Source organism: Cryptomeria japonica, chromosome 5 (assembly GCF_030272615.1).
Source record: "Cryptomeria japonica chromosome 5, Sugi_1.0, whole genome shotgun sequence".
In the NCBI taxonomy this organism is placed as follows: domain Eukaryota; kingdom Viridiplantae; phylum Streptophyta; class Pinopsida; order Cupressales; family Cupressaceae; genus Cryptomeria; species Cryptomeria japonica.
In genome coordinates this window covers 159516122-159541823 of record NC_081409.1, presented here as the reverse complement: position 1 = coordinate 159541823, position 25702 = coordinate 159516122, and the positions used below count along the sequence as shown (strand labels likewise).

At 36.0% G+C, this 25702-nt stretch overlaps 1 protein-coding gene across 2 annotated transcripts; it reads right to left on the bottom strand.

The window, feature by feature from the left end:
* Positions 1–908: 908 nt before the first annotated feature.
* On the bottom strand, positions 909–24163 carry LOC131072703 (mediator of RNA polymerase II transcription subunit 10b). Of its 2 annotated transcripts, XM_058008944.2 has the most exons (6): positions 23906–24032; positions 22134–22306; positions 12238–12310; positions 11659–11761; positions 1405–1494; positions 909–1300 (listed from the first exon to the last, which is right to left on the bottom strand). In XM_058008944.2, exons 2-6 carry the CDS (start codon positions 22231–22233, stop codon positions 1229–1231), a joined length of 438 nt encoding a protein of 145 aa, XP_057864927.2. In that variant the 5' UTR covers positions 22234–22306; positions 23906–24032; the 3' UTR covers positions 909–1228. The 2 variants fall into 2 exon arrangements, with proteins under 2 accessions (XP_057864927.2, XP_057864926.2); XM_058008943.2 differs by lacking the exon at positions 22134–22306 and having other exon boundaries at positions 12230–12310; positions 23906–24163.
* Positions 24164–25702: the final 1539 nt, after the last annotated feature.

Below are 25702 nucleotides of genomic sequence, written 5' to 3'. Positions count from 1 at the left end.
AATAAATGTCTTATCTTTTTTTTTTCTCAAAAGATTTGTTATATTTTGAATGTAGAAGCTTAATTAGAATTGTCATTTGGAGCTGCACATCCAGATAGTCTAGTTTTATGTTAGTACAATTTTTAGCAACTTAGTATAACTTCAACATTTTTTAGATAATACTCAAACTTGGTGGAAAATAAATGTCTCTCTTTTTTTTTCTCAAAAGATTTGTTATATTTTGAATGTAGAAGCTTAATTAGAATTGTCATTTGGAGCTGCCTATCCAGATAGTCTAGTTTTATGTTAGTACAATTTTTGGCAACTTAGTATAACTTCAACATTTTTTTAAGATGGCCTTATATAGGCTTATAAGGCTTATTGATAGGCTAATGGTTATCAAGAATCTAATTAAAGATTGCCTAAGTTTAAATTTAATATTAGTGAACAAAATAGTGTAGCGACTTTGGTTTGTATGCAAGCAATTATTTTTATCTAAAGCAGAAACGTAAATTAGTTTTTTTTTTTTTTCATGCAATACATTGTAAATGATTATTACAGCTTTTGACACTTAAATTTAAAGATTATAAATTAGTATCATAATTTAGTAAAGATTAGTTTGCTTTTAAATTGTTGTTGAAATGTTGTAGCTTTATGTTCATATAGATTGAATATCACTTATTACTGAAAAGTATATTTAAATAGTCATTAAGCAGATAATATTAAAATGGATCTTGTAGCTTTCTAGACCAAACCCAATGTCCAAAGCTTGAATTTTTTTATCCACCAAGGATATGCCCTAGGGATGGGCACAGCAGCCCACAAGCCACACCATCAGGCAAACCTGGTCAGCAAGAGTTGAACCTTGAACCTATATAGAAAGAACCCAAAGCCTTAACATACCCTTACCAACTGTTTGGGCTAGGGGCAAATCCCAATTTAAACTTACATTATGAACATGAACCAGAAAACATCATGAATTGCCCAAAAAAAAAAATGATAAATGAGTGCACAAAATCCATGTGAAACTAGAGTTTGTGCCCTTAGCTGTCTACAAAACTAACTTCCAACAAGCTAATTGAACATTTTGGAGTTGTTAATATCTTATTTACAAAAGAAAGGAATCAGGGATCAAGGATGGAACAAAAATGAAAGACATGGTATATATTATGTTGTCTGAAGATTATGACAAGTTGTGTTATATAGCGTTTTATTGTTGCAAGGCACAAGTTGGTCTGGCTCTGGATGCCTAGTGCTCAGTCTTCACCTTCACATCACCGTTCGGTAAGCTTGCTTGTGTTTGTGACTGCTTTTTCAATTCCTGCAAAGCAAACATTGCACTAGTTCAGCAACAATGAATTAAAAGCTAAGTTAGGCTACACCGAGGCAATGGAATATTCTGCTTATAAATATTAATGATCTTACAGCAGCAGACGCTGAGCGCAATTCACGGTAAGCTTCGATTTCCTCGGGAAAAGTTTGTTCTAAATCCTCCAAAAGCTGCTTTCGGAAGTTCTACAACCGGTACATTAACATTAAGAATTTTGTCCAAAAAGTTTTAAAAAGCATTTGCAAATTAAGTTTTCTAATTAGACCCGTGGTTGTTTCTTATTATTGGTAAGGCTTGGTTAAACACTGTAGCATAGAATCATCAAATATTGACACGAACTTGTTAGATAACCATCGAACTAGTTAGATTCTGTAACCATTTATTGAATGGCCATCAAATTAAAAAAAATACAGTAGCATAAACTATTAATTTCCAAACTTCTGCAAAATAGCTATTGAAGAAATGAATTCTCCAAATCACAAATCACTGCTTACCATAGAGAAAAATAATAAAATACAGATGATTAATGTAGTTAGATCAAACTTCAAGTCATCACAATCATATTTATAACCATGAAAAAGGCCAAAATCATGACCAACTCTGTGTGTACAACAAATGGTACTCAAATTATTAAATAGGAAAGCATCATTTTTAAATACAGGTTTTATTTGTTCTACTATTAGTAATTCCGATACCACTCAATAAATTCAATCGAAGAGCTTAGTCGAGCTTTAAACATACGGATTGCATATTTCCAGATACTTGTTTTGCATAATACCCAAAACATACCCCGATAACTTATATCTACTGGAATCAATAATTTCTTGGCACATTGACGGGTGGCTTAGATTATGATGCCCTAATCTCGATAAGCAGAAACGAACGAATCAACCCGGGAATCAGAAGGTATCAACCAAATGACCACACTGGTATGACCCCTAGTGACACACGGAAGAACCGGCCCACGTAAGCGGGTAAGAACAACAAACTCAACTGTGGTTATTGGGTCATCTTCCCTTCCATAAGATTAAGAGCGATTCCATGAGCAATGTTGAATGAACAACAAATCTGCCAATGCCTCAATGATGGCCACAGAAGGGAGTTGACAAAAGTCGCAAAAAAAATCTACATCCCACAGACCAGATTCGCAGAATAAACAATGAAACCCAAAATGAGACTCGTGATACATTTTTAATTCAAAAAATTTAGTTGAAAACCATTTTTTAAAATATATTTTGATAAAAAATAAAAATAAAAAAAAACTAGCCCATTTTTCTGTGCGAATTTTAGGGCAAACTGGAACGAATATTTTGGGTTTAATTCGCAGGAACCCTGTGAATAAAAAATTAATGGGGAACATTTCAGTCGGACTTTGATTATAAATATATTTCAAAGGAGAAAAAAAGAGTTAACTTAAAAGCTGTGCTTTTTAAGCTAAAAGATTACAAAGAAAAATTCAACTGGAAGATCATTTATTCTTTCTGTTTTACATATCTTGTGAGTATGCTTAACTAAATTCTTCTTTACTTCATTTTGTAGATGGAAGAAATGGGTGTCTGAATCAAAGATTCAAACTTGTTCCAACATCCAACAATGAAGTAGTACCGGCAAGAAACATTCATGCAAAATCAATATCTAAACTAAAACACACACCCATGCATGTTACAAAAACCTACTCTATTACACTTCTATCAACCAAGATCATGTTCAAGAATGATGCTCTCAGAAGCACATTCACAAGAGGCTATGGTGAATGAAGATTTGAGATGAATGCAAATGATATGAAAGCAAGAGAAAGCAAAAGCCTGAGAAAACAAGAAAGCGAGAATGCATAAGTGAACTAAATTGCTAGATGATTGAAATGAGAGAGGGGTTTTATTTAAATAGTTGTCCTCAGAGTGAATCCAGGATAGATGTGGGATAAAAGAGTGATGTAGAAATGAAGAGTATTTATCCCACATGCATTAGATGAGTGAAATGGATAAAGGTGAGAGAAGATAAATAAAAAGGTGTAGTGATGTGTAAGAGATTTAGGAAAATGGATTAATAAAATTTATTAATGTAACATGAATGAAAAGGAATAATGAATATTATTAATGGATCCACTTGATGATGTAGGAAAAAATAAGATTAATTAAGAAGATATTTTAATGGAAATTTTTACAATCCTTCCCTGTTTCTGTAGTTTAAACTATCCAAACCTTTAATGTATCCACCATTGTGCTTGTTTTTGTACGACAATTTGTGAATATTTGTTTAGAGTTGAATAAAGGGAACGTCCCCTCATAATACAGGAGACGATTTGTCCCATACACTGCTGTAAATCTATTTTGACTAATGCTAAAATAATTTACAAAAATAAGTTTTTTCAAGAAAATATTGTTTAAATTTTGTGTCACTCAGCTGTTGCTCCTGGATGCAGAAAGTTAGGAGAAACATACTAAATTTAAGATATTATGGTTACCTTTCGTAAATTAAGGCACCAAGATTATGGATAATATATAACCTTGTGATATCCATCTTTCCTATTCAGAACTCGTACACAATAATAAAAACTGCAACTCCAGAATTCTGGTTTCAGTTTTACTGTCTTTTTTTCTTTTGTACTTTCAAAAGTTTGTGCCTGTAGGTTAGAGCACTCAGAATTGCAGGTTTGATCAAAGGTTGAGTTAGTCAGTTTACTTCAAACCCTAGAAAGCACAATTTACAGACCATGTGCTGAATTTCAAAATGGTATCAGAGCACTGTTACTAAGATCTTCCAGGTTCATGAATGGAATTTGCTGCTATCTGTGATAGGGAGTTGTAGGAACGTTTCTGTGCTTTATTTCAATGATTGAAGTATATCAGACGTGTGAAAGGTTATAAGGTGCGATGCCCTAGTTGCTCTAATAAGTGAATTGTTGAAGTACACCTGCAATAGATTGTTAATCTGATTTAATTTTAATAGATTTGTTCAATTTCAACATGTTCCAGCTGTCGCAAACATGACTAGTCTTGGCAGTGAGTGTGACCACTTAAAGGGAGCTTCAAATTTTACCCTATTAAAACTGCAGTTTGTAAATTCCTGTTCCAAGAAGCTGATCTTTGGGTCTTTGTGGACAGCATGCTGACACATCTGATCATGTTGACTTGGCTGAACATAACAAGAAGATGACCAAGGCAAAGTAATCATCTTGGACTTTGTCAAGAATCATTTGATTCCTCATGTTTCTCAGAAAAAATCAGCAAAGGATATGTATAATGCCTTGACCACTCTTTATCAAGTATAAATATCTCCCCTAAGATGATGTTGAAGAACAAACTCAATGCCACGCGAGTGATGCACACACAGCAGCCAACTTCCTTTAGAAGACCACAAAACTACACGATCAGGTTGCAGCTATTGGGGTCAAGGTTGAGAATGAAGAGTCAGTACCCAAAACATTAAATGCATTCTCTCCATCTTGTGAACCATTTGTTCAAGGTGTTTGTGCTTGTGAGAAGCTTTTCACCTTTGAAAAGCTTTGCAATGATTTTATCCAAAAAAAACTAGATTATAAATTGCAAGATAGTCAAAACCAAGCCCTCATTGGGAAGTTGAAAAAATTGTTGCAAGTGTGTTAGAAATAAAAGCACCTATATACGAAGTCTTCTCATCAAGAGAAAAAAGATTCGAGACATATCACATATTCAAGTGCCAAAAGTTTGGCCACTATGCTTCTCAACGTCCTCAGAAGAAGAAGGGAAATGGAAAGCAGTAGCAACAGCAGAATCAGTTTGCAAGCAGTGTAGAAGCTCCAATAATGGATGAATTTTCATACATGACAGCAATTTCATTTCTATCCACTTACACTAATAGTAAGGGTGGAATGTGACAATAAGGCATCAAAACACATGACCTTGAATGAGAAAGCTTTCAACAAACTTGAAGAGCATATGGCTAGCATACAAGTAGAAATTAGTGATGATGCCACATATCATATTACTGGAACAGGATATTAGAATATTTAATTAGTTTATTAATAGTCATTAGAGTAATTATTTGCTTTATTTAGTTTTCTATTTTTGGCTTCTATTTTTAGAAGCGGTTGTTTCTTTTTTAGAAACATCACCGTGTGTAATCGCCTATTTAAACAGCTCTACAACTGAACAAAGGCATCCAATTATTTTGAGCAATCAATTTTTCATGGTATCAGAGCGGGTCAATGGGATTTTTAAGGATATGGCAAATTTTTTGAATTAAAATTTGTGCCTCCCTACCTGGAAATAATTTCCAGAAATTTTTTGTTTGATTTGTTTCATAAAAAAATCAAAGTTTTTTATTGGCACGTTTTTGGAGATTGGAAGGTTTTGGTTTGAGGCGGATTTGCAGATTGGAGGGTTTCGTGGGCAAGGTCGACGCCATTTTTTTTCCGCGTTTTCTGTGTTTCCGCGATTTTTCCAAACCTGTGGATTTCGTGTGTTTTGATTCTTCACCCAGCGGCGGCGCGATTCTGATTCTCAATTTCTGCAGACATTTTTTGGCAGCAAGTTTACTGTGTTTCTGGGCGCGTTTTCCTTTACACAGGTTTTTTTGGTCTGCGATTTTCCTGGACCGTCACGACGTGATTTTGGCATTTTTTCGGTGCATTTTTTTGCGATTTCTTGTCTTTTTCCCAACGGCGCGTTTTGGGTTTTCTGATTTTTCTCCACAAAAAATCATGGGAGGGTTTTGCTTGATGTCTAATGTTTTGCCACGTAATGTCGGGTGTTTTGCCACATGATGTCTGGTGTTTTGTTGCGTGATGTCTGGTGTTTTACCGTGTGATGTTTGGGGTTTTGCCTTGCAACGTTTCCGGGTTTTGTCGATTTTTTCCTCAAAAATTGTTTCAAGGTTTTTACCTTTTTTTTCCACAAAAATGATGATTTGTAAACTTTAGTTTTGGAGGGTTTGCCGATTTTTCCTTAAAATTGTGGTTTTAGGTTTCAGTGTGGTTACCCAACATCAATTTGGATGGATTTTGGTAATCTTGGTCATTAAACTCTTTGCAGATCCAGGGAGGGTCTCCGCTGCAGCAAAGTGTTCTTTCCGTTTGTGATCAAAAGACCTACAGTGTCTTCTGTAGGGTAGTTAGTAGATAGAATGACCATTAAGGGAGGGTATTAGAATATTTAATTATTTTATTAGTATATTAATGGTCATTAGAGTAATTATTTGCTTTATTTAGTTTTCTATTTGTGGCTTCTATTTTTAGAAGCGGTTGTTTCTCTTTTAGAAACATCACAGTATGTAATCGCCTATTTAAACGGCTCTACAATTGGACAAAGGTATCCGATTATTTTGAGCAATCAATTCTTCACAGGAACTATTCCTTTCCACATGCCTTTTGTGACATTCTTCATGTTCCTCGATTAACAAGGAATTTATTTCCAGTTTCAGCCATGAAAGATTGAAGTGTGGCTAAATTTGATGTTTAACAAGTTAACATTAGAAATTGCAGCCAAGATCATGGTCAATTATTGGCTGTAGATGTTTGTAAATGAGGCATTTACAGGCTGATTGTTGATCCCATAACGCAAGCAACCTTGAGACATAACATATTGTGTGAGCTTTGGCACAAGAAATTTGGCCACTCACACAATAGAGCTCTACGCCTTTTGAAGGACATGATGGATGGTTTACCTAGTTTTCAAGGTAGAAAAAACTGGTGCATGCTAAGGATGTGCACTAGGCAAGCGCATCAAAAATGTTTTTCGCAGCAATGAGCACAGATCAAAAGAAATTCTTGATCTGATTCATTCAGATGTTCATGGGCTTATGTCAACAGCTTTGTTGGCTGGAATAAATTATGTTTCCATCATTGACGATTCTTCATGAAAAACCTAGATTTATTTCATGAAGACCAAAGAAAAGTCTTTGCAAAATTTTAAAAATTCAAAGCTCTTGTAGAAAATCAGGCAAATAGAAGGATTAAGGCGTTGATGTCTAACAATAGAGATGAGTGTATCTTAAAGGACTTTGATGTTGCCTTGTAAAGATGCAAAGATCAAGAGAGAACTTACCATACCTCACAAGTCTCAGCAAAATGGGAGTATTGCTGTGAGGAAGAACACCTCCATCATAGAGACTGCTACATCTATAATTCATGATTTAGATCCGCCCATGGTTCTTTGGGTTGAAGCATAAAACTATGCACTATAGACATTAAACCAGTGTCCTCACAAAGTGTCTAAGGACAAGACTCCAGAAGAAGCCTTCGATAGAGAGAAACCTAATGATTTTTGCTTTTAGGTGTTTAGATTACAATGTTACATTCATATGCTAGAAGAGAAAAAAAACAAAGTTTGAACCTTCAAGCCTAAAAGGTGTCTTTATGAGATACAATGAGCCCTCCAAGACTTACAAGATCTATGGTTCATCACAAAGAAAGAAGTTGATGGGTCAAAGATGTTAACTTTGACAAGCATGCTTGGTCCTCTATGTCTCAAGGCCTCCCATGGAGGTTGATCAAAGAAAAGAATCTGCCGAACCAAAGTTCCGATCAACAAAATACAGCAGTCCCTACACCAGATCAGCCAAGTTTTAGTAAGGCAGAAGATACCCCATGCTTATCTAAACAGCAAGGGAACCTCAATGGCTTATCTAAACAGCAAGGGAACCTAAATGGCTTACCCAAACTTTACACGAGACATAAGAACAAGTAGGAGCACCAAAATCTTCTTTCAAAGTGAGTCATCCAATTAAGAAATTTGGAATTTGTTTGTTTGTTTGTGGTGAGGCACACATAACTGAGCTAAAAGGCCAAACCCTCTACACGGGTCTTAAATTAGACAATATGTACACACATGCTCTGCACCTCTGATTTTCTGTATGCTGGACTTTGGGCCAACCCAAGGCCATCTCGGTCCATATTTGACCCAAAATACACCCCATAGGAGTGCAAAAGCAGTAAATTACACTTTCAGTAATCGCACACTCATTCAGTACTCATAAGCTTCATAATTATGCTTCCTATATACCAAAAAAAAAACTTTTAAGGTGTTGTTTCCTCATTTAAAGTTGTTATCGTTTACTCCAAAATGCTTTCTTTTTTAATTTAATTAGCCGATAGGCTTCTTAAGTGAACTTGGGAGTCCACAATCAATTGATAAACCTGTCTCATGCCATGAACATCTTTTCACTGCCAGAAAACCATCCTTTCGCCACCAGGAAACTATCTTCACGTTGCCATTAAAAAGAAACACCATGGCAAAAAGCGGTTCTATAACATGCACAAATGAGCTGCTCATGCATTTTCGTACAAATGCCTTGTTTCCACACATTATTTCACCTCATTTGCTTGCAATTTCACATTATTCACTCATTGTCTGCTGGTAGCTCTTATTCTCTGTCTCTCTTTTACACATTTATTCATGAGTTGCTGAGTTGGACTTAGGCATTTTCTGTGTGTTTCATTTTTATGCCTATTTGAATTGAATCCTCCTCCATTGAATCAGAACAAAGGTATACCAGTCAATATGCAAGGCTTACCTTGCCATTGCATTGGCTACGACTGCAAGCTTCTCATTACCACACAAGCCACTCTCTAGGCTTGAAGGCTGCAGAATAGAGTGCACCTCAGGTGTCTCTTCTATCGGCAAAGCTTTGTGTTAAGACAGATTGCTAAGTTAAAAATATTGAAGATTTTGGCTGATCTCAGATGAGGGATTAAGGCCTGCTTTCTTCATTTTCTCTGAAACGACTTGCAAATTCTCAATTTGTCCAGCCTTTCCATACTCTCTAAATAAAAGATTGTATTGTACTGGAAGAAAGAAAGAATACTTCCATTGCTTGATTGAAACAGAGTTCAGGCCTTATGATCAAAATAGGCAAAGATAACTGCTTCCACATTTTCAGGACATGCAAAACATGCCCCATCTTTTAGTGCGCATCTTTCCCACATAAAATTCATGATCAGCCAGCTGGCCAGAAAATGCATATCTCTTATTATGTTATTGTATTCTTCTGACATGAACTTTATGTTTCCCAATGCCTTTGCTCTCACCAACATGTCTTCCATTTCTTGTATTCATCCACGTTTAACATACAACTAGGACATATGTTGCTATTTTTTCAGTCACAATCCATCCTTCTTCCTTCATAGATTTAAGTGTTTCTTTCATTCTGTCCAAACACCTTTGTTTGATTGAAGCCCTGATTTTATATTTTAGTTGCACCTAATGAAGGCACATTGAAAGTTGGTTTTGAGCTAACAACTGGCAACCTTATCCACTCATTATGTCTAGATTCCAGTACCAAGAGAAAAGAATAAGGTCCATAGATGACTGCCTCAACAAATCAAGAGGCATTCATTGTATATACTGGCTGTTGGATAAATGCCTGTCATCTTTCTGTTAACGGGAAGGACTTAGTGGAGTATCATTGTCATTTCTTTTTTCTTGGATTGGTGACAATTACCCCAAAGATGAGACATGTTTTTGTAAAAACTGGCAAACCAAAATATAAGTTTTTTTTATTCTAGCATTAATTGGCAGGTAGATGAATTTCACGTAGTGTCTTCCTAGATGATTATGAAACAATGCTTTGCACACTAGTCCATGCATTATACTATTGCCACAGATTGAAAGGAAATCATTGCAAACTAGTCCACAGAGTCTGACTTGAACAATCCTCTTGTTCGCTATAAGTTTTAAAATCCAATTGAAATAGGACTGAACGATAGTAGAAATATTGTTACTTTTCTTTTCTTTCTTATTACACATGGATTTTGATTATGGGATTTTCATTTTTAAACTATTTAGGATTTTCTTGTGCGGCACTTTTCTTTGTACTCAGCTACTAGCTCTTCTCATGAGTTGCAAGTGTATTGCTTGAAATGAGAAGAACAATCAGAACATCTTTTAGTTGAGTTACTTTCTTGCAGTTGTGAAAGATGGAGATGAACTAACTCTTATTCCTCTAGTAAGTGGAGGTTGATATTGGCTTAAATTTTCCACACATTTATTGTGGCCAAGCATTCCATTTTTATGTAAGATAAATTGTTTACATTCTTAATGTTATTGTATGCCAACAATTTAAGTAAATTGCTGATGGAAGTCTCCAAGTGATATATAATGCCAAATTTTAAGGTGATTTTTGGTTTTCTATTGTTATTATCTAATACTAATAATCATCAGGGGTTAATGTGTTCGTCTAAGTGATGACTCTTAAGTCTTCCATTGTTGATTGCTACTCTCAATATCTAATGTTGATGTTCACAATATATAGTATTGTTGCTCATAAGAAGCTACTTCAATATTTGTAAACTATCTTCAAGTATAAATAAAATAAATTAGATTGATATATTACCTTGTACCTTGTTCATCTTTACAATTGCTATTGCTTCAAAGCTTTACAATCTAATTGCTTGTTTTGACTCTGCAATAAAGGTTGAACATAGTCTCCATTTTAATCAAGTCCAAATTTTTATTAGCTTCACAACTTTCATTAGTTTTTCCTTCTTGTTTGTGTTGGAGGATAGACATTTTAAATTGCTTTTAGCAATCTGTTAGTATTGGAAGCTCAGATTATAGATACAAAGGAAATAAATATACTAAGTTATGAAATTTAAGCCAATAAAATATAACATTAAAAATAAACATTATATTATAATACTAAAAACAAATTTGCTAAAAATCAGGTTCAATTGAAATTTGTAAGCAATTCTTTAGTAATATAATATAATTAAAACGTTGAGTTAAAAGTGAAAACTAAATTTAGACTTCAATAAAACCTTTAGTCATATACCTTTCTACATATTTGTTTGTATGCTTCCATTAAGTTTTACCTATAATTTCCTATCGACGTATCCCATGAACCCCCTATAGGTACAAATGCTGGTTATCTTTCTTAAGGATAATGAGCACAAACATTTAAGATCATATAAGATATTAGGAAGCATGCCCTTTTACAAATAATTGGCTGAAATTTCTTCCTTTTCAGGTCATTATTTGTCTATTCGCAATAAGTTCTTTGACTTTTGACTTGAATATTTCAAGTTTTGTTGTGATATATTTGTAGAACAGTTTTTGCTCCAAAATCTTTAACTGGGATTTCATTCCCCATTTACTTTACATTTTATTTAATATTCATTCCTTGGAAAAAAACATTTGGCATTTTAAATGATAATAAATGGAAACTAATTTCTTTTGAGAGGAAAATGATGCTCCATTTAAAGAAAAGTTAAAACATTTGGCCTAATATAATGCAGTAAATTAAAATGCAAGGAGCGATACCTATAACTAATAAGATAAAAATATATCTAACACTCAAATCCCACATATTCTGTGTTTCACAACTCTTAATCCACTAGAAGGGTACTGAAACTAGAGAATAAGGAGTTTTCTCACCTTAAAAGCTTCTGATTTTCCCTTGGTAATTTGATTCCTTTGAATACATTTATTTATAATATCCTTTGTGTATTCATCAGGATTTCTTCCGTCATCAATAAGCCTAATACAAGTAAACAGCAACTTTAGGATGGATCTCCATGCACTTTTTGAAACAAACCTTACATGTAAAAAAGTGCTATAAAGCATACAGCAAGAATAGATATTAAACTTAAATCTAGCATAACACAAAAACTTAAGCTAGTATACTTATATTCTAAAAAAAATATATGTAAAATAATGCCGAGAGATATCACATAATTGTCTTGCATGTTTATTACTTATTAGTTGTCAAGAAGGACATGGAGCTGAATAATGTTGCACTCTCATTAAAGATGTAACAGTTTCATATACTTAGAGACAAGTGGCAATGATTCTATTTTATTCAGAGTAATAAAATAATACTTATAGAGAAACTGAAACATGCATGCATTTATCTGTCATCTGCATGTCAAATTTATTCAAAACCAATTTTTTGTTTATCGACATTTGTATGTCATTGTAGATGCCTCTCGGCATAATTAAAACTCACTTAATCACCTCAAGAGGCACTTGAATATCACAGTTTTGAGCAGCCTTTTGCATTTGATCAAGCTCACCCACCAAAGAATTTCTGCATTGCACCATAAAACCCAGACTTTATTAAATAATGCAAATGCAAATTTACAGGGCCAGAAAATTTATAAAATAATGCACATTTACCCAAAAGCATGAGATTTTCCTTTTTTGTTTGCAAATGCCAAAAATAGGAACCAACCATTTAAAAGTAAATTTTGATATGAGCAAATATTTTGTATGGTTTAATGCATAAAACTACCACTTGCAACGGAACAAAGTGCAAGAGTTACATCAATAGAGAATTATATACAAGCTAATATGTTAGAGAGCACAATTTTATAAAGATACATTAATTTAATTTACAAATATTTTATATATAGAATAGTATCTTTTGTGTATAGAATTTTGAAATACAATCTTGACTCTAGGTTGATGATTTCTTTTTGACCTATCATTTCTCTCTATGAATTTTAAACCAAGATTGTGATGAAGGTGCAAGGGTTATGTCAATTTTAGAAAGAACATTTAATGCCTAGACTTGTTTGTATACTTTTTAGTGTAGCAACAGGTAGAGTTCCATTAACTAGTACACTTATTACAGCAATCACCCTCCTGTCAGTATAAGGTAACCATAAACAGTTAAATATTGGATACTGTCAGCTGCATCCATCGCAATATGTATCAGTCTTTTAAGCATTTGGATTTTTCTGCCATCTGTCATTGTTGGATATTATTTTTTGATATCAACCACGCAGAACATTTAGTACCTATGTCATTTCTTCTATGGCCCATCTCATATGAGTAGTCATTCTTTCTTTAACCCATCTCTCATGAGATTGAATAGTCCACTCTATACTCATTCCCAGTTGGAATTGAAAGTAGCAAAATGAATCATGACATAGCATAAATAGAGATCAGTATCAGACAGAGGTTCTTATATAAAAGCAGGATGGCATTGGAGACCCCTGCTCACCAGATCAAAATTAAAAAAGACATACCAGATGGATCGGTTCAGGACTTACCAATTTTAGACATAAAGCACATTTACAAATTGAAATTACCAATTTGATTCTCTTCTATATCTTCTGTCATAAAACCAACAGATTGCATTTCTGCCCATCTATTTTTGGGTGATGGTGTTTGACTCGAGCTCCCCTTTGCATGTTTTCTCCTAGAACACTATGCCTAGATTGCAGACATAGACTTACTTGGAAGCTAGGGTCCTGTTGACGTGTATTTTGTACACAATCATACACAGAATAAAATACCCAAAGGCATCTTATCCTCTCTTGAATAAAGTCGCTAACTGCTGAAGATTTCGCAAGAAGGATCAGTTAGGATGACTCCAATGTTCTTTTTGGTAGGGTCTCTACGTGTGGATAAGCACCAGTGGTCGTTGTGATTTGCTGTGTCCTCAAGGGGCCTTACGTTGCCGAAGATTTTGCTGAACTAAACAAACTTCAAAAAATAACAAAAGGATAGGGTTTTGCAAGAGGTCTAATTTAGTCTAACCCTAAGAATGACTTCATGTGGACAAGACTTAGCAAGATTCAACCAACTTCAATTTTGCCATAAAATAACAACTCAATTGAAATTGATGCGATCTTCTAAGGTAACAAATGATTTTTCAATACATCAAAGATCAAAGACACTACCACGAAGGTACATATCCAAGATACAATAACGATTGAAGGTTAAGTGATTCGAGTATTCTCCAGTCGACCACGCAAGGCGTTCCTACAATCAGCAAGAAGCTAGTGGTTTGGAAAGCGAATCCTACCAAAGATCAAGTCCAACACTTTGTCCTTCGAATTAACACACTACTTTGATCGAGAAATGATTCAAGAAAATTGAACAACCATGAAGATAACTAAGAGAATTGCAACAAAACACCATAACTTCAATATTTCATTGATCTCAAAGCCATCATGTACAACAATTGTTTGAATTCTTTCTTCAAAGCTCAATCTTGCTACAAAAAAAAAAAAGTAAATTGCTTCTAAACTCTAATCTCTCTCTAATACTGATTTTCTAGCTATCTCTCATTCAACTTATGAAAATGAAATGAAATGAGGGTATAAATAGCATCCTCAATTACAATGAACGGTCCAGATCAAAAGTAGATCAATGGTCAAGATCATGACACCTAAACCCTAATTAGGGTTTGTTACAAAAGTCCCCCTTTTATTGCACAACATTAAATGCATAGCCAATTATAAATTTGGCATGAAAATCTAGGAGACATAGACCAATGACAATTAAGGTGCCATGTCATCTATAACAACCTCTCATCTAGAATCTTATTCCCTTTCCAATGCTCCTTTTTAGCATATGCAATGAATCTTGATACGATTCCCTCGATCTCAGCAATTGGAATCTCGGGAAGATTCTTCATTCTTTCTTCCAAGTGGATGACCTAATCAAATGCATCTAGAAGAGTTGCGTCCCATGTAAGTTCAAGTTCCTTAGTCTTTTCAATCAGGAGCATGGTGGCAAACATCTGGTCCTGTTGCTCATCTGTGATATTGGCGTCCTTGCAAAAGATGACCTTAATCCTATCCTCCAATTCCTGCAAATCCACATCTGTCTCAACTTCGATCCTCCTGCCAAGAATGGTACGAAGTACCTCAAATACTCTGTCCTGGATCGGGTTGATCACCTCCTCAACATGACTGCACCTAGTACTGATGTCCTCAAAGAGAACTTCCTTCATCTGGAGTAAGGTTGACCACTGAAGTAAACTGTGAGGTCCTCCATCCATAATCTTTTCCTGCGCTAGGACCTTCCTCGATGTTTGTCTAATTACTTTCAAGACAGGAATGATAACATCCTTGGTATGAGCAAAAGCGGCCACTGTTATCATCAAGTTATGGATGATCTCAAGAACCTGAATAGCTCGGTGAATGGTCTTCATCATCCTTGTTGCAAATTCTACGGCAACTGTATGAGATTTATCCATCCAAGTACTCATACGCTGGACCATACTCCTGAATCTCTCTGCCTCACCAATTGATTGAAGGGGAAGTGCCTGTATAGGTGATCTTGCTGGATCCTGACGTCCTAAAGGCTGATTGAGATGGCTGAAATATGTTCTCCATGCACCGACCTCCCTCTCAAGCTTTCTACTCTTCTCCATTTCTTCTCTAAGCTTGTCCTTCAATGCCTCAAAGGAATCTGTGGCATCATCTAGTGTCTGCTCAGCTGTGGATGGACCTAGCTCAAATGTCTCTACATCATATTCCTCTGCTAGGATCTCACCTTCGTACTTGTCTACTGCCGGTGTAGCTATCTGTAATTTTCTGGATCCAGTCTCATCTCTAATCATCTTGGACATCTTGGTAGCCTTTCTCTTCTTTGTCACTTCCTGGGAATGTCCAACAAGGCTCTCTAAATCAATTACATTGTCCTCGTCCTCTATTACGATCACCTTGGTTAATCTTTCCTTCAACCAATCTGGGATGGCTGATCTTGTCTCTTTGACCTGTATTTCCTTATGCAATATTTCTTCTTCTCTGTGAGGAGATGTTACCTCGTCATTGTTCTTGTCTTCATGTAATTCATAATCTTGGAGAGATCCACTTGGCGACCCTTGAGGTACCTGACCTTCTTTATCATTCTGAACCATCGACTCCATAGACTCTTCCACTTCAAGTGTCCTTTTCTCTTGTCGAGAAGATGTACCGGATGAACGATCTCGGCTGGCCTCTTGTTTCTTCTTGGAAGATTCTCTCTTTCCAGGTCTCTCTTTCCTCTTCGAGCCTCTTGGATGGAGATCGCCTTCACTTGCACTTCGAAGGTTGCCTTCATTTGCATTTCTGGGATTAGGATTACCTTCGCTTACACTAACTCCACCTTCGGCTGGCTTCTCTTCCAAAGTGAAAGTCATAGCTATGCCTTGCTCTCTCAACTTCTGATGCTGCACATCAACCCATCTGCGAGTACAAGACAAGACTGGAGCCATCAAAGCATCTAGATCCACAACCTCAGGCTCATTCCAATCTAACCTTATTGATTTGCTTTCTCGATCATAGGATGACTGGAGATGTCTGCCACTGTCCTGAGCTTGGTCGGCCACTCTGTAAATCTTGCATTTCCTGATGAAATCCAAAGGCAATCTAGAATGCATCTTTCTTTTCACTTCAAGATCGTCTAAGAGATTCATCATAAAATCTTCAATCTGAAACTCATGCTTAAACTTCCTACCGACTGTCTCCTCTATATATCCATGTGGATCAAAGCTCTCCCTCAAAGCAAAGAATGAAAAAGAATACAAAGCTAACTCCTTCTCTGCGTCATCCATGGCTAAAACATTAGGACATACCCCAACTGAATTGCCCAATATGATAGGTACCGGAACTCCATTTCCATGTCTGTGTCTGAATGCCTTCGCATAAGCTGCCAACTGTCTCGTTACCTCAAGTAACACTATTCTGTCTGTCGGATATCTCGGCAACATGTATGGAGGTGAAGGACATCCATGAACTCTGATATAAGTAAACTTCGGAAATTGGATAAACCAAGCACCGTACCTCTTTACTAGTTCCTGTGCATCCTGAGATAATCTGCTGTGAATCCCGCCTTGCAACGTCCTTGTGATGTTCATAGTGAAGGTATCATTAACTAACTTGTAGTTGCTTCCTGGCGGATGATGCAAGTGAACATAGGAATCACAAACTCTGACCTCGCCGGGTCCTCTTCCAATCACTCCTCTGTGAGGTAGTCCTGCGTACTCGAAGCTCCTGATCAAGGCATAGATGACGTATGAACTCATGTGGAAGGACTTGGTAGCTTTGAGTCTCCTCAACTGTACGTCCAAGCAATGGCTAATCATTCTAGCCCAATGAATTGTTCCTTTACCCTGAACTATCACCTGGATGAAGTAGAACATCCATTTTTCAAAGTAAAAAGCTTGAGGTGCACCTGTGACTCGGTTGAGCATTGTAATCAAATCTCTGTACTCCTCCTGGAAATCAATCCTATGTGGTGTGTTCGGTACCTTGCTCAGGCGAGGACGACTCTTGAGTAACCAGTTCTTGTTAATGATGCTTAGGCAAGCATCTGGATCATCTTCGTACATGGACCTGGCTCCTTCTATGCTCTTGTAGATCATATCTCTGTGCTCTGGAAGATGGAAAGCCTCACTTATAGCTTCCTCTGAAAGATAAGCTAAAGTGTTCCCTTCCTTGGACACGATCGTTCTGGATTGAGGATCATAATGACGAGCACACTCGATCATCAACTCATGACACTGTACTGCTGGAGGGAAGCCGGCCGCCTTAATGATGCCACTTTCAATTATCCTCCGGGCGGCAGGTGATGGCTTGCCAATGTAAGGGACCTCTCGAAATTTCTTTGTACTGAAGTTGCCCAAGTTGGTATCTCCAATGTTGCTCCATTTAGACACGATCTTGGTCTCCACCTCTTCGGTCTTTTGATCTTCCTTCATGAGAGCAGGACGACTGGTGGATGCTCCCGCCTTCGGGGTCGCCATACCTACACAACATTTCATAATAAATAACTAGATATTGTAATGCATAACATAGATTAAATTAATTTTAGGAAACCTCATGATAAGTCTTTGAGTTATCATTTCCTAAAAAAAACGATTGAGCTAATGTAATTCAAAATTTCAAAATTCAAAATTTAAGCTATGACGATCAACGTTCAAAATCAAAACAATAAATCAATATCGCCATACCTTTCTTGAGAGCTAACACTAAAATGCAAAATGAAGAAAATCGCCTAGGCAAAATTTGAAATTAGATGGCTTTGACGTGATCTTCAATGTCTTTGGCAGCTTGCCTTAACTCTAACCAAGGTTCGCACGTACTCTCCTTTTGATAATGCTTCGCACCACCATGCTTTAATGAAATTCGCACTCTCTAAACACAATTCGCACTTCTCCTTCCAAGATCGCATGTGAGATGATAATGTGAAAATAACAATTTTCACCCTCCCTTTATAAGCGCTCACCTCATATTCACTTTAAGGCCGACTTGGTAATTAAAAGCAAATTTTAAATAAAATAAAAGGCCGACTTTTGTAAAATAAACAAATAAATACCAAGCGCCCCATTTGATTTTAATTAAATTAATAATCAATTAATTAAATGCCTTTATTTTTTAAATTAATAAACTCGATTTTAAAAGGCAAAAAATTAATTAATTAATGTCCAAGCGCAATTTTTTAAATGCTAATTAATTGAATTTTTTGAATTTGTCGATTTTAGCATTTAAAATATTCAAAAAAAATTGCTTTAGCGCCAAAAAATTGGAGAAGTGGAAAAGTACAAACCTCATCGCCCTGGTCCCTGACTGAGGGACAGGAGCGATCTACCATTTTAGCCTGGAATCTCGTGCTTTTGACGTTCAAAATCTTCATCCTTACGTTGAAATTGGCATTTTCGTTGGGAAATTCGAGCTTGATTGACTTGCTTGTGCGAATGAGTGCCTCTTGAGGTGATATCGCCCTGGTCCCTTGGAGAGGGACAGGAGCGATCTTGGTGTTTTCTCCTTGATCTTGCTTGTTCGATCTCCAATCTTCACTATATGGCAAGTAATAACATTGTTTCTTCATTCCACTTTTACTTCACTTGGCATCTACAAGGCATTTTGATGTTTAAATAGATTATCGCCCTGGTCCCTTGGAGAGGGACAGGAGCGATCCTGAAGTTCTAGCCAAAATTTGCTATCTTTCAACCTTTGTTCTTTGTTCATTGCTTCCTAAATGATGTCCTTGATCTTGTGTATCCTTGCCTTGTCTTGATTTTGAAGGAAAATAAATGATCTTGTGCAAATCGCCCTGGTCCTTGGCTCAAGGACAGGAGCGATATAGGTTCCTTGGCTCAATTAATGACCCTTTGACGTTTGAAACCTTTGCATACCATCTTCTTAAAATACCTTTGATACTTTGCAACCGCGCATAACCTTGACTTGGCATGATTGTTGAAGGAATTGGCCAATATGGTAAATATCGCCCTGGTCCCTGACTGAGGGACAGGAGCGAACTTGAGCATCCTGGGCTCAACCTTGTTTTTGCTAACTTGCAATCACTTTCACTATGAAGAATGAGGTCCTTTGATCTCTTTTGGCCACTTGAAACTTGATAAACCTTCAAAACTTAGGCCTTCATGAAGATTTCGCTCTGGTCCCTGGGAGAGGGACGGGAGCTACACTGAATTTCGCCCTGGTCCTTGACTGAAGGACAGGAGCGAACTTGGGCTTTTAGTGCAAAATCTTCATCATATTAACTTGCAATTGTCTTTAAAGTGCAAAACAATGTCTCTTACTCCCTTTCAAACATTTAAAATGTGAATGGCAACTTAAATTTGGCCTCATTTGAAAATTTCGCTCTGGTCCCTGCCTGAGGGACAGGAGCGAATTTAGGCATTTTAGTGCAAATCCTTTATCTTTGGCGATCTTCATAACTTCGTCCTTCGTCCAGATGCTTCAAAATGTCCTTGCCACCTTTCACCTTGACTTGGAGAGGTTAAAACTTGGATGGAAGGCAAGATAATCATCATTTCGCCCTGGTCCCTGGCTGAGGGACAGGAGCGAATTTGCATTTATAGGCTCCATCACACTTTGTTAACTTCAAAATTTATCTTCAATGGATCCGTTACACCATCTTTGCTTGCCTAAAACCTAAAACTTGCTTGCTTTTTGCCCAAAACATGTCTCATGAGGAATTTCGCTCTGGTCCCTGGGAGAGGGACGGGAGCTACACTGAACTTCGCCCTGGTCCCTGGCTGAGGGACAGGAGCGATTTTACTTCAAAGTCATGTTTTCTTCATGTTTGCGCTTTCAACTTATATTCAACTGATGAAACATATCTCCTTGGTTCTCTTCAAATCGTCAAGTTGCTCAAATCTTGCAAGGACAAGGCAATGTTTGGTTTTGAGCTCCGGTCCTCCACTGAGGGACAGGAGCGATTTTGACTCCTGGGGCATTTCCGTGCTCATGAAATTCTTCAAATTATATTCAATGGAAAGATAATGCCTCCCTTTACCACTTCCACTCAAAAAATCATCTTGATTGCAGGGACAGTAAGATTTTTGAAAACGAGCTCCGGTCCTTCACTGAGGGACAGGAGCGATTTTGCTCCTACAGGGCAAAATATCATGATTTCGGGATTACAATCACTTCACAAGGCAAACACAAGACCTTTCCAATGCCCGGGATCAAATATCAAAATTTTCAAAATTTGGTCAAAATCACTCAATTGGACAAAATTCGCAATTTCATCATTCACACTTAGACAAATTTAGACTCTTCATTCAAAATTCCAATTGAAAATAGACCAACTCACTTAGCCTCTGGCGAATTCACTTTATTCAAAATTGCATCCTACGAAAGGAAGCTCAAAAAAAAGCTCTCAAGACTGACTGGACTTTGGCCTGAAAACGACAAAACAGAAACCCTAAGGCTTGACCCTAAATCCAGACAACTGACAAACTAAACCAAAACCCTAAAAAGCAGAGCGAAAGGCGAGCAACAACGAGCAAAAAGAGGGGGCCCCCATTTAAATGGGGCGATGTGTGAAATGGTCACAACAGGTCCCAAATGACTCATTGAATAGATATCCCGGAAACTCCCATTAATATCATGAAGGCCAGCATTGCAAAATTTGACAATGCTAATGCTAGTAAACCACAATTATTGAGATGAACCATACAGTAAGTCAGGATATATTGTAGTAAATCAATTGAGTGTAGACATATGAAACAAAACAGAAGACAGAACAGAGAAAAAAACGACACCAGCAGCTCCAAATAGATGAAATAATTAAGAATCTTTGTTGGGATGTTTTGAGGTCTGAAATGCTGTCAGCGCAGGATAGTTCATGCAGGAACATGTGGGAGGAAAAGGTGCTTTAAAGGACAAATGTCTATATGTTTTCAAGCAGTTGTCAAAAGGTCAAAAAACAATTAAAAAATCATTTACAACACCTGGCGAATTGGGTATTATGTGGCACTATTAAACATTTAACACCTTCAAAATCATACATATTTTGGCTATATTCTTATATGTTGGTGTAGAACCTTGAGAAGCCTGTGATAAAAAAAATCCATGAATAATAGCAACAATAATAGCTGGCATGCATTCTCCCTCTCACCCCACTCAGCAGTAGAGGCTGGGGGTCATGGGGATCCTCCTCATAAGTCCCCTGCACGGTCAGCTTCCAGTAGCTTCTGTAATTTGCAGGCTTTTTCTCAGATGCCTCATTCAACTATCACTTATCACAGCTATGGAGAAAGTGGACCATTTTACACTACCATGCCCTTGAACTCTGATGATTCTCTCTGTATTATGGAGTTTCTCAGCAGATTCCAAACAGAAGATAAGAAAAGTGTAGCCAAGATAACCAGTTTTTGTCTGAGCTACTTGCTAATAAGAGTTATAGATAGATTACTGAAGTAGGTTTTATTGGCATTATGCATTACTAAAACATACTTATTTTTTCTTTTGTTTTTTGGTAGTGTAGATTGGAATAATTGAAGACACCTGGACTGCAAGCAGCAAGCCTTCAATCAACAAAACATGATGGACAGAAGGCTTTCAAGAGTAGAAGCTATGCAGTATGACATGACTCAAAATATTTGGTGATATTTTTTCTGAATTATTAGATTTAAAAAAAAAATCTATAGACTAGTTGACAAAACTGCATTCAGTGGATGCATTAACAATCCTGCCTTCTAACAGACACTAACAAAATGTACACCTTTCTTTTCTATTCCCCTGAAGAAATACCAAAGCATATTCCCTGTTATACGGAGCATGAAAATAATCCAGAGGTTTATTTGGTTTATGAATCAACGTAAATGTAGTTATTCAAGTCAACTAGTATGAATCGTGACAAATCATAGGCTTCAATCTTACTGGGGAACATGCTGAAGCTCCTAACTGATATCATAAAATGGTCCATTCCAAATTTGGCCAGCATTGGTGCATCTGCTTTTATATGTTTGATGAATAACATTAGAACCTGGTACTGGTACTCTTTTCTTCAGATGATGAATGGCAACATGTTTTATCATCTTTGAAAACAGTAACTGCAAAAACAGTGCCATAATTTGCTCAAATTTTTTGCATCATAGCAGGAATTGAGAAACAGTGCAAAAGATAAGTCTAATAGTAGAGTGTTACTCAATGGTACGATTTCCACTCAAGATAGGGGCGAAGACATTAATATTCATTGTCTCTAATGCACAATGGCATATGTCAGTAGATTTTTTTTTATGTTGAATGAAGAGTAAAAATATAGCTCAATAGCAGCAAAGAGACTCAACATCAAAAATAATCTAGGACCTCACAATACAATGTTAAATACAAAATAGACATATGAGGAAATACAAAATCAGAGCTAATACAGTGTATCTGATGACATAAGGTATATACAACCAAAAAGAACCTACAATAAAATGTACGATTGGGATCCTTTCTCAAAATATAGGAAATTTAAAACCAAATGTAACCCTAAGCTAAGTTTATATTTTATAGCTGAAATTCAAGCTCTTGATTGTTGTGCGTATTAAAAAGAAAAGTGCAGCTTTCACTCTCAATTTATTTCTTCCATGTTGCAATTTGCATATTTTTCGTTGCATTGTTGAAATTCATAGTTCCGAGTGCCTTCTATGTTGACGCATATTATATTTGCTATAGCTTGCAAGGAGGATGATGTCACAGCTCGAATTCAAAAATTATGTTTTGTAAACATTGGTCTGAATTTGTCCTTTACCACTCTGTTGGGTTGTGGATATAAGAACTTTTGTGCTTTAAATTGATTTTTATCTCTAATATCATCAATTCCTGCCGTAGGAAAAAAAGAATGAGTATATGAAGATGGGAAGAAGCATCATGCTGATGCAATTGATTGCTACTCTAGGGCAATCAATCAGAAGATATCAAACAATATTGAGTATAGAATATATCAAACAATACTGATATAAAATTGTTTTTGCAAACAAGGCCCATGTAAATCTTCTTCTTGGAAACTAGATGTATGCATTCATGGATGCTGAAGATGCAATGAAGATCAATCCAAAAAATGTAAAGGTTGATGATAGGTGTTTATATGTTTATGAATTTGGTTAGATCCTATCAGTTCAATTTCTTCATAATCTAAGCAAGGAAAGATATTAATGCTAGTTCACAAGGTATAGGATTTCAGCGTAAGGGTCATAATTTTGATTTTGTTTTCTTTCTTCTTATTCAAATATTTTCTTTTTTTGACTGACAAAGTCAAGGGAAACAAAATTCTATGAATGTGCGCCAGCGGAATGTCAAGAAAAAAAAAAAGGTATATCGGTTTCTACGAATTGCAGAATCTTGAAACAACAGTATCTGATTCGGCATTTTTAACACTGAAACCCTGGAATTATAACCCCGTTGGATTTTGCAACAGTCCCTACATTTATGAAATTGTCTGTATGATTTCCTTAAGCAAGTACCCACCAGAAATCAGAACCAAAATATAGACTTCAACCCTACTTAGAAACTCGTCAATGTAAACCCTAAGACTTTTTTTTTTTCAAAGAATTGTCTGCATAAAGTTTACAAAACAACTCATAAATGTAGCTACAAACTACAATGAAATGAACTGCAGTAAGCCAGACTTTTACGAAGAAAAAATAATATATAATTTTACTTACACTCGCTCCAGTAGTGTGAGCTGGGAATTTATATTGAAAGAGGAAACGGTGCAATGGAGCTGATGAAGAATACCCAGTGATTTTTGAATAGATTTCGAAACAGGGTCTACTGTGTGCTTTAAATCTGTAGGAGTGCCGCCATTTCCCGCAGACCCGCAAGGATTTTGAGAATCCATGGTTTCGAACCCGCACCCGTCTGCGGATCTGAAATGTCTTTACGATAATATTCCACCTTAAAAGTCGACAATAAGAACGAATAGCACGACATACAGAACATCGTAAGTACTTATATATAATTATAAAATATCCAATCAAACAAAATCTAGTCCATGATATTCCACACAATCATTATTATCATCATAAATAAACTAGCAATCGTACCTTAGTGTGGAATGGGTACATCCAGGATATAATTGATATTGTATTTAAATTAGTTTTGGATCTTGAATAATATATGCAATTAATACAGTAATGTTCTTTTTTTGTACAAATTATTTTTGCAAACTCTTTTGAATTAGAAGTAACGAATAATACAATAGTGGGAAATCATCGTATTGTAAAATATGTATTTGTAGAGTATGTAAACGAGATATAGTTCGAAAGTTAAAAATTGTAAAACTTTTGTTACATGCTTGATTGTTTAACATTGATAATTGAATATTTGTAGTTTTAGTAATTAATATTTTTTTAAAGGAACTATTTGTTGAATTGTTTGTAAGTTGAAAAAGTCTAGATTTAATGTATACATTATAAAGATACGAAAACAAGTGATTTATTGTACCTGGAGATCTTTTCACTTGTAGTAATAATAGAATAGTATTACAAATAAGTGTTCAATTATCTTTTTGTAGAAGTTGTTCCTGTAGAGTATGGAAAAGAGATAATTAGAATTTGAATATTGTAGAACTTTTGTTACATGCTTGTTTGTTTAACAATGACTATCAAATATTTGTAGATTTAGTAATTCAAACAAAATTAAAGGAAGTATTTGTTGAATAGTTTGCAAGTTTAAAAAGTATGGTTTTAATGTATACATTTTAAAGTTATGGAAACAAGTGCTTGAGTGAACAAATCTGGAGATCTTTTAACTTGTGTTTGTAGAACTAGTATTTGATAATGCTAGCAATCGCTCCTCCTCTTATTTTTGACAAGAAACATATGGGTTGGTTTGCATGTGTGAATATCTTTCGAATGTGAAGGTGGGGTGTATGCGAAGACTTGCGAGTTCACGAACACTTGAGATAGCTGTGAATGTCAATCCTTAACGATCAATGTTGTCGATGTCGATTGTTGCTCGTTGGATGTGAGCCCCTGTGATTTGTGTATAGTTAATGCCCATGCCATTTTTAGTGGTATTTGACGACGAACACCACGAGTCACAGGGGCTTATAGGAACATTTGTTGGTTTATTGTGATCCCACATTGGTCCTCTGTAATTTTTGAAGTGAACAACAACAAATAGTGGCAGTTGAGGTGGTCTTTCTCCATGTCTATATACAATTGCTTTGAATTTTCCAAGTGTGCCATTTACAAGCCCTGTTTCCACCCACAAATTTGAACATAACATAATATTTTGGCCAATACATAGGAGTATGTTAGATTCAAGTTGTTCTTCTTCTGGATTTGAGCATGTTGATCCCCTAAGTTTCTCCACTATGGATAATGCTATTGGCATTGCTAAAGATAACAACATACGTTTATTATGTGAAGACACCATTTCATTCATTGCAAATAGATATATGGAGGATGAGCAATGAGATTTCTCTTCGGTTGTGAGTAAGGAGCTTGATCATGACA